The 14,478-nt window shown below is 43.1% G+C and overlaps 1 protein-coding gene across 1 annotated transcript in view; it reads left to right on the plus strand.

Annotated features, from left to right (window-relative positions):
• Positions 1–14,478, plus strand: part of grik4 (glutamate receptor, ionotropic, kainate 4) — a 320,489-nt gene that overhangs the window by 299,798 nt on the left and 6,213 nt on the right. The window contains exons 15-18 of the mRNA XM_039622276.1: positions 3,765–3,878; positions 12,472–12,581; positions 13,593–13,766; positions 14,131–14,296. Coding sequence (XP_039478210.1) covers positions 3,765–3,878; positions 12,472–12,581; positions 13,593–13,766; positions 14,131–14,296 — 564 coding nt within the window. The remainder of the gene's footprint in view (positions 1–3,764; positions 3,879–12,471; positions 12,582–13,592; positions 13,767–14,130; positions 14,297–14,478) is intronic.

The raw sequence follows: 14,478 nt of genomic DNA on the forward strand, positions 1-14,478 counted from the left end.
ACTCTGCAATTTTGTATTTTGGACCACATTTCAACTCGGAAGCTCAGGTGGTTGGACAGCCTTCCCAATGTAAACTTCACAACTGTATGGAATGCCATCTGATGTAATTGTGATTTGGCACCATATAATTAAAACTGACTTGAAATGATCCAGCGAGGACTAATATTTGGAAACCCTGTTTTTTTGTTTACTGAGTAGGCACTGCTTAAATTTGCTCTTGCACTTAAATGGCACCATTTGCTCATCCGCACAATGTCTCCTGCATAGGAAGCTGTTTCAGCTTCATGAGGATGTGATTTAGGAGAGTCCAAATCTTGCCTCATCACCTATATCCCTTGTGGCCTGCCAACTGTTGTTGCTGATATGGAGAAAGCATTTGATGGCTTCCCACTAAGCAAGAAGCATCACATCAGCAACATGTGAAATGTGCACAACTTTGCACACGAATGCGTGAAATAACATATCATTACATACAAACACAATGTTATCAAAATCTCCCTCAAAGTACCCCTAATCGCACAACGTTGCCCGAGGCAACAAAAAGAATTTCTGGGCTTGCAAAATTTAAAAAACTTCATAAAACCTAACGAAAACCCTTCTCTACATCTTCTTCACTCACATATATTTTTGATTTAAAGTTTATGTCATTTAAAATATGATTACTAGGAGAACCATTCTTACCTTCTTCTCACACCACGCGGTCCTATGACCATGTGTCAGAAAAGGATGTCCCACCTTCAAATCATGCTTGATAGTGACTCAAACATCTTATTGGAAAGAAGTTTGATAGTTTTCAAAACACTCTGATTGGTTTCCATCATTTAACTTCACATGTACAAGTCATGAGGCTTAAAAAAACTTTCTGTTGCTCTGGGGCAACGCTGTGCCTTAGAGGTTTAAATGTTTGGAAGGGTTTTCCAGGAGAAAGTCTCTTCTCTCTGAAAAGAAGTCTAAGCATAGGTTTGCAATGTTGCACCTGAACAAACCACAAGACTTCTGGAACAATGTCCTTTGTATGATGTACAGCACCATGTTTGTCAAAAACCACACTCAGCATATCAGCACAAACATCTAACATGAAGCATGGTAGTCGATAGGTGATGATTAGTGCACATGACCTGGACTTGCAGTCATTGAGTCGACCATGATCTTGCTGTGTGGAACCTTCTGTGCATAAAAAAAGGCCTTCAAACATCAATGAACAGAATCAACATTGTAAAGAAGAGTGGCCAAAATTCTTCCACAGTCATCCGGAAAGCCATTACTTCCAGCTGCTGCTAAAGGTGGTTCTACAACTTACACCTTTTCCTGTAAAAAAACAAGATTTTCACCGTAGCTGTGTGGATGCCACTGTCTTGTTCTTCTTAGAGAAACAAAGAAAAAACAAACCCAAAGTGTATTGCTCAGCTTTCATATAGTTTACAGCACATTTCCTTCATATCATACACCCCCTTCCTTCATTCAGCAGTTGGCCTTTTCAGCTTAAGTATTGTATTTTTCAAAGCAGTCACAGCTTGTTGGTGGCTTGTTTCCTGTCAGCCGCTTTAGCTGAACTGACCTTAACAGACTTGCCTCCTGGATCAGTCTTGTTGCTGTTAAATCTCTGAGTGAGCCCTTACATTATTTGCTGTACGTGGCTGTTAACAGGCAGATGAGGTTATATAAGGGATGAGAGGGAGAGGGGAAAGAAGTAGAGCTGTTAAAAAATTAAGGGCGGGGTGAGGAAGGGCAAGAAAAAAATAGTGAAACAGACAAGTGTTAAGTCAGTCCTAAGAGGTGATCTGTCTTAATTCTGTGGGCTAATGGAGGGCAAAGCCATTAAGTATGTAACGCGTACAGTGCCTGCTCTTGTTATTGTCACAGTCCATCTCCCCCCTACGTCCATGTATAACTTGCCTCTGGAAGGTTGACCTTCAGAACGGCCATGGGTGAAGTCAACATGTGTCTCTGACATCAGCTTGAGCTGCGGATTGGCATAGTTGAGAGGGATTTTCATGGTAAAGGAGGCATCTGCAGGGAAGTTCCACAGTAGACAGAAAGGCTTCACCGTGTTTGGTTAAAGGCATAGAAGAGAACGGGAAGGATGGCAGTGTAAGAGGATTGTGGGAAAATATAAAGGCCGTGGCTACAAGTTGAAAGGACAAGTAAAGAAAGGAAAATGGAGGAAGAGGGGTGTTATACACTTGGTAGGAGCAAAGGAAGACAGCCTCAGGATATTTTGGACAACAGATACCTGTCTCCCTGCCAGTACCTTTCAGACTGAGCAAGATTTCACTGAGGATGAGGATGATTAGACTGACGGGTGTCAGACAGCCTAAGCTAACAATGAGTCAGGCCAAGAAGAACCCAGACACAAGTCTAAGTACAGTATGTGCCGGTTACCTAATCCACAGTGCTGCGATTAGAGAACAGAGACATACAGCATCTCTAAAGACCAAAATTCAAAGTCTAAGTCAAATGCTACCTCCTCAAGGGTAATGTTTAATTCATGTCTGACGTTCAGTTTCGCTTGAGTCCTTTTTACTGACTTGGCATGATCTGATTGAATGCAAGTGGAAACAGGTATGATGCAATATTGAACAGGCGACATTACACTGTGTCTTTTCTATAATACTAGAAGGCATAACAGCAGGGAGGCAGAAGAATCCAGTAATCAATGTTAATATTCCATCGCCACATAAATATTTCACTGGGTGTTACAACTGTGTGTTCATTTTTCAAAGGATCTGTTACTTTCTTTGTTAAAATTGCCTCGATGGTCATTTGCTGTATTTGGATTCCTTCCAGCACTGGGAGCGGGCAATCAGCCTTTCAAACAGCAGTCAGAAACGAGACAGGAGGCTGGGAACAGATGATAATCTCGGGTCAGCGCCTGCAGGCTGAGAGCAGGGCAGCAGGAGACACTAGGCCTCAGTGTGGAGTAAAGGCTGCCGTGAGGTTAAAGAGATGCAAATGTGAAGTGCAGAGTATTAATTGAAGCACAGACAGAGTCAGACTGGGGGTTTCTAGATGAAGCATTTGAGGCCTGTTCTGAAGGTCAGAGTGATTATAGAAAAACATGACATCAAAATGGATGATGCGGCTTGGATGTGTGCATGTTATCTATGTCAGATGCCCTCCTCGTTCCTTGACATAGAAACAGTATGTTGTGGATTTTGACTAGTGTCTGCAGTGCTGCAGCAGAGCTCCCTGCTCCTCACTCTCATTCTCCCATTCCCCTCTATGTCCCCAATCCTCTTAGTCCTCCTGCAGCAGACAAAGAGGAATGCATTGCTGCTTTCACTCTTCGCTCCTCAGGGAGATGAAAAATCCCTTGCAGTTGCACTTTGCTGGCCTGTATTATTAGTACAGAGCCATTCAGCATTCAGCTACATTGACCATTTCTACGTGTGTGTGTGTCTGTGTGTTTTACTAGCCTCTGCTTTGTCGAGTGATTTGTCTTGACAGTGCTCCCTTGGCCAGCCACAATGGTTACCATGAGCTCTCTCGTGCACTGCACACACACACAAACACACACACAATGCCAGTGCCGGATTATCCCCATCCAAATAGCCGTATTGGTGGACAAAAAGCCTAGAGGATACAAAAAGGGCATTATTAGGGAATTAGCAAACCAGTAGCCCACTTCTTATGTCATCCTCATCTTTCTTTTTTTTCCAAATCTTCAAATTATTGGTTATGTCACAAACACTATGCCATGCCTCAGAGCTGTGCTGTGTGTGAGTTGGACTTTTCATGCAGTAATACTACTTATCCTGTTGCAGAAAGCAGACCTGGCAGTCGCAGGCCTGACCATCACAGCAGAGCGTGAAAAGGTGATTGACTTCTCCAAGCCTTTCATGACCCTTGGTATCAGCATCATGTACCGCGTCCACCTGGTGAGTTAAGTCCCCCCGCACACACCTATTATAACTGATCGAACTGCCTCTCATACAGCTTGCGGATAAACCACAGCAGGCTGTCAGGCATGTCTAATGCCTGGAAAAGAAGCACTCTGCCTTCTGGCCTGTAGAGTCTTTTTCTCTCGCTTAGTCCGTTTAAATTCCTCCACAACTTCTCCCCTTTTACACCTTATTGCCTCTTTACCTCTCAGCTACTCGTTTTCCCTTTCATCTGCGTTTTTTCATGGGTCCTCTTCCTGCTTTACCCCTGTCCTCCAACATTACTTGCCACTTCATCCTTCTCCTCTGTGTCAAGTTCTTTTCATTTTTCCCCTGTCCACCCATTTCCTCTTTTGTTTCCGTGCCCCCCCATTCTGCCAGCACCAGATGGCTCATTTTATGGTGTGAACTGAATGATAAATGTAACACTTTTTCTGCTTGCTCTCTGATTGGGTTTCGCCATCTTATTCTCACAAGCAATGCCCTCCATTCTCTGCAGAGATCAAGTCCAAGCAAGAAGCAGCGAAACAACAGCAGTGCTGGTGGAAATGAGCCAGTGTTTGCGCACTTAGTGGCCCATTAATCATCAGTCCTCCCCCAAAACCCAAGGTGACACTGTGGGGGCCACTATGGCACAGGCCACAGTCCGTGCTGAGGCGATCTAGCACGTGCGCAGGCTAACATTAGTGTAGCATCCCAAAGGGGCATTTTACTCACATTCCCATTCCATCTTGCTCCTGTCTCCACTACTTGTAAATCTCCCTCCGTGTCACCTTCCCATAGTCTGTGCACAGTACCCATAGGTGAGGCAGTGAGGCACTCAATTGAGCGGCAACAGTTGGGGAGAATCAATCGATGTTCGCAGCAGGTGCAGCGTTAAATGGGCTGCTGGGCAGCATATGACCTCTGAATTGGGAAGCAGGCAGGCGGGTGGCAGCCTGAGGATATGATATGGAGCTTATGTCCCACAGGGTTGGCACACAGAGCCAAATAGTTGAAATAGCAGAGACTTGACCCAGTTGATGCCAAAATTCCTGAGTAAAGCGTTTATATTAAGATAAGATGTGTGAAGTAGGTAGAGGAAGGTGAAAAGATAAGAGGGAAAGAAGACAGGTGTAAGTGCAGGTATCATCTCTCTTTGTCTCTTTCTCTGTCCCTCATTTCCTCACACTCTCTGTACTTTCCCATTGCCCCTTGGCATTTTCTTAGATCGGATTCAGAGTGGTCCCTCAGCATGCTCTAAAATTCGATATTTGAATTTCTGTGACTGCACTTGTTTAGTTCTAATCCACTGACTATTGATCTGAGGCACAGTGATTTCTACAAGGGGGTATACTGCTTATTTCAAACTTTAAATGAAAATTTCAGTCCAATCAATATGAATGGCGAATGCAATAAAATCCAGCTGCCTGTTGGGTATTAATTATCCTCACACTATCGCCCGTTTAATCTCCATTTCTCTTCTTTGTCACAAGTATTGCATGTCTTTCTCGATCTCTCTCTCGCTCTCTCACAGACACACGCACACCGTTTTTCTCTTTCATCATTTATTCTTATTTTATGTTTGTTGCGTTCAAAGCACACGTTTACATTCTTATCAGTGAAGGCGATAGCTTTAACTTCAGGCGTAATCCTGTTACAAAGCTGCTGAAAATGTACATTTCCTGTTTGAAACACAGGTGCAGATTTGAACTAACGCTTCACTGCCTCCGCCCCCCCCACCCACACCCCAAACCCCAAACCCCCTACCCTTCCCCTCCACACCCCCACCCAGCCACTACAACAACTGTCACAGACAAGTTTTCTGTGGAGTGTTCAGAATTGCAGCAAATCAGAACATTTAATCACCTGTCACATGAGTTTGTGTCTTTGTGCTATTCTCTGAAGGGACCGCTGTCTGTTATATCATTTCTGGGACACTGACTCTGCAATAAATAAAACTATAGGACAAAAAAAAAAATCCAGACAGCTTGCATCTTGCCTGCATAAGAAGAGCACTACCTGTCTATATGTTTCAGCTGTCTCGCCTGTTTTGTCTGGTTGGGGGTTTGTAGTTGGGTGCTATTCGAGGCCATATAGTGTATTTTATATGGTGGGGTATTTGACATGCATGTAGCTTCAGGCCCTATAAATAAAACGGATTTGCTTTATACACAAATCAAAGAGAAGCCGGTGCAATATGAATCACTGTGGTTATGAACCCAGACACTACCTAAAGCGACTGTCAGCTTCATCTCATAAAAACCTTTCGTTGTCTTGCATTCATCATCCATACAATATAAAAACCATATGCTGCATGCCAAAATCCCAGCACCGTGAGCGTCTTTAAATCTGTGCCGGTTCCATCTCCATTAATTCGCTGACTGTGTAACAAAGTATATGAGCGGATGTGTGCATGTTTGTGTGTATAAGAGAAAGAGTGCCACTTAATTAGACATAGGGGTTAATTAGGGGTGTGTAGAAGCTGTGTCAGATTCAGCAGCTGCCCTGAGGGTAGAGCGTAGTATAACGAGCTTTATTGACTCACTGGCCACAGAAGTCCTCAGACAAAATTACACAAACAAATGAAACCCTGTGCACAGAAACACAGACGCAGCTCGTGGAATTTAAAAACTTACCAGTTATGTTATTTAGGGTTAGTTTTAAATTCAGTTTTTTTCCACATTAAATCAATATTAAATTTAACACTAAACAGTAGGTTGTGTAATATCATTAAATTGTGTATATATGTGCTTGCCAAGCACTTTGTTAGATACAACTCTGCAGCTGCTCATTAATGCACAGGCTCTAATCAGCCACTCACATGGCAGCAGCTACATACATTTAAGGATGTAGATATTCTAAAAAAAAGACCTGTTGAAGTTAAAAACTGAGCATTAGATTGGGCTACATCAGCAGAAGACCATACTGGGGTTCTACTCCTCTCAACTAACATAAAGAAACTGGGCCAATTAATCATACAGGTCCCCAAAATTGACAATAGAACCTTGGAAAAACATTGCTGAGTCTCAATTTCTGATGCAACATTCAGATGGAACGGTCAGAATTTAAAGTAAACAGCATGAAGCCATGGATCTATCATGCCTTGTATCAGTTGTTCAGCATGCTGGTAGTGTGATGGTGTGGAGGATATTTTTTCTTATCATCATTTGGTCCCTTTAGTACAAACTGAGTATTGTTGCTGACCATGTCCATCCCTTTATGACCGTTGTGCATTCATCTTCTGAGGGTTCCTTCCCACAGTCGCGTCACAAATTTCAGATCATCTCAAACTGGTTTGAGAAGTAGGATCATCTTACAGAACAGAACAAAAGGCAGCCAACATCAAGAGAAGAGCTTTGAATATCTTCCATGAAGCTTGGAGAACTATTCCTGAAGACTCCTTAGGAGAAAGTTCAGGGAAGAAGAATAAAGCTGCTCATATCAAATAATGACTTTCAAGCTCGTTAGGATTGTTTTTGCCTTTTAGATTGTATTTCCATGGATGCATGTGTTTCATTAAACCACTCTACCTATTTCCCATTTTCCTAGCAACATACAAAGAAATAAGGGGTGTCTTGAGACTTTTGCACTAAACTGGAAGTTTTATTATGTTATTTTGAAAGTAACCCTAAAACTAGTAGTGATGTGTTTTTTTTTTAGTTATGTTAGAAGAGTTTCAGCAAATACAGAAGCACAGCTGTGTTTGTGTGCAAATCACCCAGACATAAAGCCAGACAACCCGGTGAGCTCAAGAGGCAGCAGGATGTTGTTATGAATATGACCCTGTGACCTCAGCCAAATCAACTGCTCTCCACAGATTGCCCCCGCGGCCATCTCAGCAGCCGTAACAACTGACAGCATCCGCTCTAACACAATTAGAAATGCACACACTATCAAAGAGCTTAGGGGGGAAAAAATGGCAGAACATGGGGAGACACAGGGAGGGACAGGAAGAAAGACAACATAAAAGAGAATAAGCAAGAAATAGGTAGAAGGACATGAGGGAAGATGGAGAAATGAGAGCAAGGAAGCGAGCGACAAGAGTGTGAGAGTTGAAATGACAACGGGAAGTCTCCTTCGGTGAGTCAGTGTTCAGGCAGGAAGCCTCGGGGGGCAACGGTGTGGTATGAATACCAAGAGGAAAGATGACTAGGTGAAATCCTCAACTGGATAACCTCACCGGCTCCCTCTGCCACCCTCCTGGCATGTAGGCAGTCCCCCGAGAGTAACAGAGAGGGGGAGAAGCGGGAAATATGGAGGGACTGCGGGAAGTTGAGAGGGAACAAGGGCAGTGCAAGGTAAAATGAATGAGTTTTTCATCTGTGTGTTGAGATGAAAAAAGGACATGTAGCTACTAAAAAAGGCAGCAATTTTTCACTATTTTATTTGTTGAGATGTACTCATAAAAGCAGGTCTTAAAGGATGTTTTGCCCTCTGTGCCACAGGTGCATTAGTTTACTTCCTGGGATTTGCCTCATCCCATATATATCATCTTAACATGGCCATAAAACTGCTATAAAATGATACCCCTGACTCTGATAAAAATCATTCAAATATGGCAGCAAATACTTACGCTGTGAAGAGACACTCATCCAGTAAACATCTAATTTGGTCCTTGGTGTACTCTGTTTATATTTTATTACTTTGTTAATTATTTTCTAGTTCTAGTCTACGCTTCATCTGCAACTTTGTGAGGTACAGTCATTCGAAGGCTTGTTAATGCAAATATCTAATCAGCCAATGCACAACACATTTAACCTTGAAGCAGATGAGATACAACAGCAGAAGACCACACCGGGTCACCCACTCCTGTCAGCGAAGAACAGGAAACTGAGGCCACAGTTTCCACCAGCTTACTAGATAGGAACAATAGAAGATCAGACGAACATTGTTCGGTATAATTTCTGCTGCAATATTCGAATGGTACAGAAACAAAAGCATGGCTCCATACTCCCTTCTGTCAATGGTTCAGGCTGCTCATGATGGTCCAATGGTTTGGAAGATATTTTTCTTGGCACTCTTTCTTAAACACCAACTGGTTTTAAACATCACAATGAGTTCACTGAATTTAAATGACCCCCAAAAAGTCACCAGATCTCCATCCAATAGAGCACCTTACAGATGTTGTCGAATCGGGGATTCTCGTCATGATGTGCAGCCGACAAATCTGCAGAATGTGAGCGATGCTGTCATGTCGTTATGGACGAGAAACTCCATAACGATTTTTCAGGCACCCTGCTGAATCTACACCATGAAGAATTAAGGCACTTGTGCAGGCAAAAAAGGTGGTCCAAACCAGTATTAGCAGAGTGTACTTCATATAGAGTCCAGTGAGTGTATGTCTTCTATTTAACAGCAACTACTGGATTAGTCACGGATGCTGTGCTTTCCTTAGCCAGCAGTCAATGTGCTTTTCTGTGCTGAGTGGTGGGTGCTCCCTGTGCAGTTGCCCAAGCACATACTGTATCTGCCCTGCTGTGGATGACTGACAGTTTAGACAGCTGCTGACAAGATTAGAAACACAGGCACACACACAAACACATAGGTGCTGACAGTCTGTCATGCACACACAGACTCATCGTCCAATATAAAGAGAGACTGGACCACCTAAATAAGATTGTGATGTAAAGACTGAGAGGCACTTCTTGTGTTTTTTAATGAACAAACTCAATGTCTCTGAGAAATTACTAAAAATATTCAGTATTTGCATGCATATTCTATTTATGAATAAATGAATGAAAAAGAGGTAAACCATTGTATATGTACTGCTTTATAATTTCCTTACATCACTGGAAATTCTGAGTCACCCTGCCCCGTGAGGCACTTCTGCTCAAACAATGTTTAGTGGTTCACACAGGAGTTTGTGGCACAGCAATTTTGAACCCATCTTGATTGATTTCTTTTGGCAGCACAGCGAGCATTTACATATTAAGCACTTGATAAAGGTGGTATATCCAATAAGTTAGCAAACAGCTGCCTATTTACCCATCCGACAGGTCCCAAGTACCATTAGCATTCACTTGGATTTCCCTTTCCAGCAATTTGTCAAATGTAAGTCCAGTAGTCATTGCTTTTCCGCTGTTTTGGTCCACACCAACTCCGAAGGGTGAAATATGGCTCCTTAGCTGTTAAACGCTCTGCTATTGTGGTGCAGATTGTATTCATGAGAACAGGAGCAGAGAGGAAATAAGGTAGTTAAGATCAGCGAGAGTGAGCCAAAACAGTAAAGTTGGCACGGTAAAATAAAAGCACTGCACCGAAAGGTGTTAAAGCACTGCAGAGCTGTGTGAAGCTTCAGTCGAGTGATCACACACCATGTCACGAGATCATCATTAAATAGAGTTTCATTAAGCTTGCTCTTTCTAGTCCTTAGTTTGATCTAAAATGTTTGTAATACAGAAAAAAAAAACTGGATAAACTATCCTATCTTTGGAAATATGCACACAGATTTTAAAACATTTTCATGCGGTTTCCATTTAGCTTATCTGAAGCTTTGTGTGCTCATTAATTTGTCTACTCCAGCTATGGATTGTTCCAGTTTCTAACTTTAAAAAAAAAAAAAAAAGTAAAACACTTTTGTCCCTTAGTCTCAAAGCCAATACATAAAAGCGGCAAAGTCGAGCTTTCTAAGCAGCAAACCTCCTACTGTTTTCCTGTTGTCCTTGTAATCTTCCTGTTGTCTCTTCCTAGCTTTCTCTCCGTCTCTATTTCTGAGTTGCTCTCTTGCACCTTCACTCTGCCATCTGTTAGCACGCTAGTCCCACGTCTCTGCAGTGATCTTCATCTTAATAATAGCACCTTAGTGAAAACTTAACATGTGGACGAGCATGCCCAGCAGTTCACAAAGCGCTGGGTCAGCATGCATCAAACTGGACCAGCAAAACAGGAGGACTCATGTCAGCACATACTGCTGCTACTCCAGTAATGCCAGTGCCAACCGAAGCCAGCCTGGTACTGATGCTCACTTTACAACATGAATCTATACCCCTGACATGGCCATTGTGTGTTTCAGCTCTGTACTGTTCCATTCTCAGACAGCTATCCCCATCATCATAAGCAATTACACTCTATAACGTGGACTGACATACGTTATGAGTGGCAGGCTGATTCGAATCTTGCTCAAAATTATTCGGCAACTCTCTCCCCCAGCTTCTCCTGCTTTCTGCACCACTCCTATTTTACTCAGTCGGGCTAATATGCAAGTGATTACAGACGCATTAATGAATTTTCATCTCCGCACAACTCTGAATGGGGATTCGTTTATCATAACAAATGCCCACCAAAATAATTTCAACCTCTTTGCCTCAAATTAAATTTTGGAGGGCCTCAGAAATGTATTACTGCAGCGTTTTGGCATGCAGGAGGTCTGGCAGGAATACTTAATTGAGTTTTTTTTTTTTTGCATAAATGCAATTTGGGCTCGTTCGCATGGACTCCGTGGCGGTGCCTTTGACACAGAAATGGACAATGAGGAATTTCTACACGACTAAACGTGTCCCTCTCATAGCAACACTTAGACAGTTGGTTGTTTGATCACCTCCATTATCTAAGCGTCCTGCTGGCCCTGACAGCCACCTCCATTTCATAGTCATTAACAGGCGGCGGACGTGCACTTGTGTGTAAATGGCTAATATTCCCCTGCTGACATTCGGTCGGGAAGGGTGTAAGCTTACCGTGCGCGTGTGAAATATGAGCAGGCACAAACACACATATAAACAAGCGGGCCCAATCATCCTGACTCTGGTTCACCGGTAATTGGTTTCATTTAGAGGACAATGTTGCATAATGAAACATTAGGAATTAGCCCCTATATTCCCATCGCTCTACTGGCTGCCAACCTCATTTTAGCCACGTTATCTCCTGGTTACCAATGCACATTTATATGCAACACCCCATAGCTGCTTCAGCACAACTAGCCTTTTTAGCCAAGCCAGAGCTATTAATCCCCCCTTTTTCCCCCAACTGTGTACACTGCCCACTCCCGGTCATACTGCAAGTCAACTATAGGTCATGGAAATGAAATTGTCTTTAATGTGGTTCTAATGGTTTAGCTGATTATTATACATTTCTCTCTCTCTACATGCAGACTTGTAGAGAGTAAAAATGTTGTCTTTTGTTAGTTTTGACCTCTGATTTTTCTGTATGACTCACCTAATAATGTATCTATCACAGCTTGTTGGAAGTTGTGAGAATTTTTTTTTTTTCCAGTGTTGGAATGTGGGATATACACCTCTTATCAGTGATGTCGTATTATCATACAGGCCTCTGCCACTCTATTGACAATTCATGGGAGACTGAGTTTGCGCTTTCATACAGTGCTGATCTGAATGTTTACATGCAAATGAGACTCGTATAATTAAAGTGCTATCAGTTTAGGACAGAAAAACCTATGCTTATCGCATCAAAATCCGTTTATTTGCGGTCACAGTCACCTTTTCCATCTTCTCCAAATTACACAGGCACCAGTAAATGTTGGTCAGCACACACCGAACTGGAGGCGGGGAGAAAGGGAAACAGAACTGAAATGCAGCAATCATCACCTTTTCTATGTTTCCTTCTTTAGTTTATGTCCAAGGAGACCAGTCATTCTGTGCGTGTTGTCTTCCAGGGACGTAGGCCAGGCTACTTCTCCTTCCTGGATCCCTTCTCACCGGGTGTTTGGCTCTTCATGCTTCTGGCCTACTTGGCTGTCAGTTGCATTCTCTTTCTGGTGGCCAGGTAAGGAGCTCAACCATAAAATGCAGTCTGTACAGATACGCGAGAGACAGGAGAAGAATGAGGCAAACAAATGGACTGGGTACAGAGAGTAAAAGCACACAAAAAAAAAGGTTTCTTTGGGCGATATACGGCGGAGGAAACAGGTGTTTGTTCTCTCGCTTCTCTTTAGCCTCTGGTTGATCTTGAACATCACAGAGAAAGAGACGTTCTCCCACCAGTGGCAGGTCTCTAGCATCACATTGCCACCTGCTGGTCAAGGATGGCACTGCCACAACTGCTGCTGAAAATCATAATTTCCTTTGCAATGGAAATATTACTAGGTTACACTATATCTAATGAAGACGCTTTAATGCAAGAAAATGCTAATTGAATTCTGCAGCACCTTACAGAATCAAATTAAAAGTACCTAGACCTTCAAATATACCAGGTTTCTAAAGATAGCTCTACGGGTGGTCTTTGGTGTAATATGAAAATCTTTTATAAATGTTGGGTGAGGTGGTTTGATCGTAGCAGTTTTGGAGATAATAATATATGTACTCCTTTTTTTAGGTGTTTACTAAGAATAATTTTTCCACCCATGATCACAGCGGGCCATATGTTACACGTCTGGGTTGTTTAAAGTTTTTTGTCCTTCTTTTGAACTTTGTTGTAATTATTTGTGACTCAGAAAGAAATTCTATCTTTGCCACGTGAGTCACGTAGCTCGTTGGCTCAACCCAGCACAGAACAGAGTTGTCACAGAACTGTAGCTACATCTGAGCACCCCAATTACACCGCCTGCATCCTCACAGTTTAAGTAGGCAGAAGCGAAGCACAGGTTGGTTCTCCCTCTGCAGAGCCAAGGTGACTTTGTCCTCACTTGACTGAGTTGTTTTCTCCTCTTCCTATCTCCATTCCTCTCACTCCGTGTCTCTTGAGTTTTGCTCTTATCAGAATACATAATCTAACTTTCATTCCCACTCTTGCTGGCTGTGTCCCTGTTGACTGTTTCTGCTGTCTCTTCCCCCACAGGCTGACACCTTATGAATGGTACAACCCCCACCCTTGTTTAAAGGGACGCTGCAACCTGCTGATCAACCAGTACTCGCTTGGCAACAGCTTCTGGTTCCCAGTTGGAGGCTTCATGCAGCAAGGATCCACCATTGCCCCTAGAGCTCTGTCCACACGTTGTGTGAGCGGAGTGTGGTTAGTATTGGCTCCAGATGCACGGTGCAATGCGCAGGTTTCTCCATCATGGAATGCAATTCATCAGTAACGCATTCTTGAAGCTTAATTCCAGATTTCAAGAGTGAGATTGTGCATTTGTGCGCACACGAGGCATCGTTTGTGTCTGTCTGTCCGCCTTTGCAGCTAGAACTTTTTCCACCCATTAATCCATCCACCATATCATCTACTGAATATCCTGTCATGTCTTCTCCTCTCAGGTGCGCAGTTATTTTAATCCTTCTACACCTCCACCCAGATCATTTATCTTCATGTGTCAGCCTGCCCATTTACATACGTTTGCAGGTGAATACATATGTTCTTGTCCGCTGCCTTTCCCACACAGGTGGGCCTTCACATTAATCATCATCTCCTCCTACACCGCCAACCTGGCCGCCTTCCTAACAGTGCAGAGGATGGAGGTACCGATAGAGTCAGTAGATGATCTGGCAGATCAGACGGCGATAGAATATGGCACCATGCACGGTGGATCCACGATGACCTTCTTCCAGGTTAGAAGTTACACACATTGCTGTATATGCCACATTGTTTATCCTCCTAAATCTTCACTCACACATACATGCACACTGTATTTAGGCACAGGCTCACTTCAGAGCACATGGAAGTCAATGGGTCATCTGTGATCAGCTATCAGCTATCCTTTTCGTCACCCTCCTGTCCTTTATGTCTTCCT

Source organism: Oreochromis aureus, linkage group 14, assembly GCF_013358895.1.
Source record: "Oreochromis aureus strain Israel breed Guangdong linkage group 14, ZZ_aureus, whole genome shotgun sequence".
Taxonomy (NCBI): domain Eukaryota; kingdom Metazoa; phylum Chordata; class Actinopteri; order Cichliformes; family Cichlidae; genus Oreochromis; species Oreochromis aureus.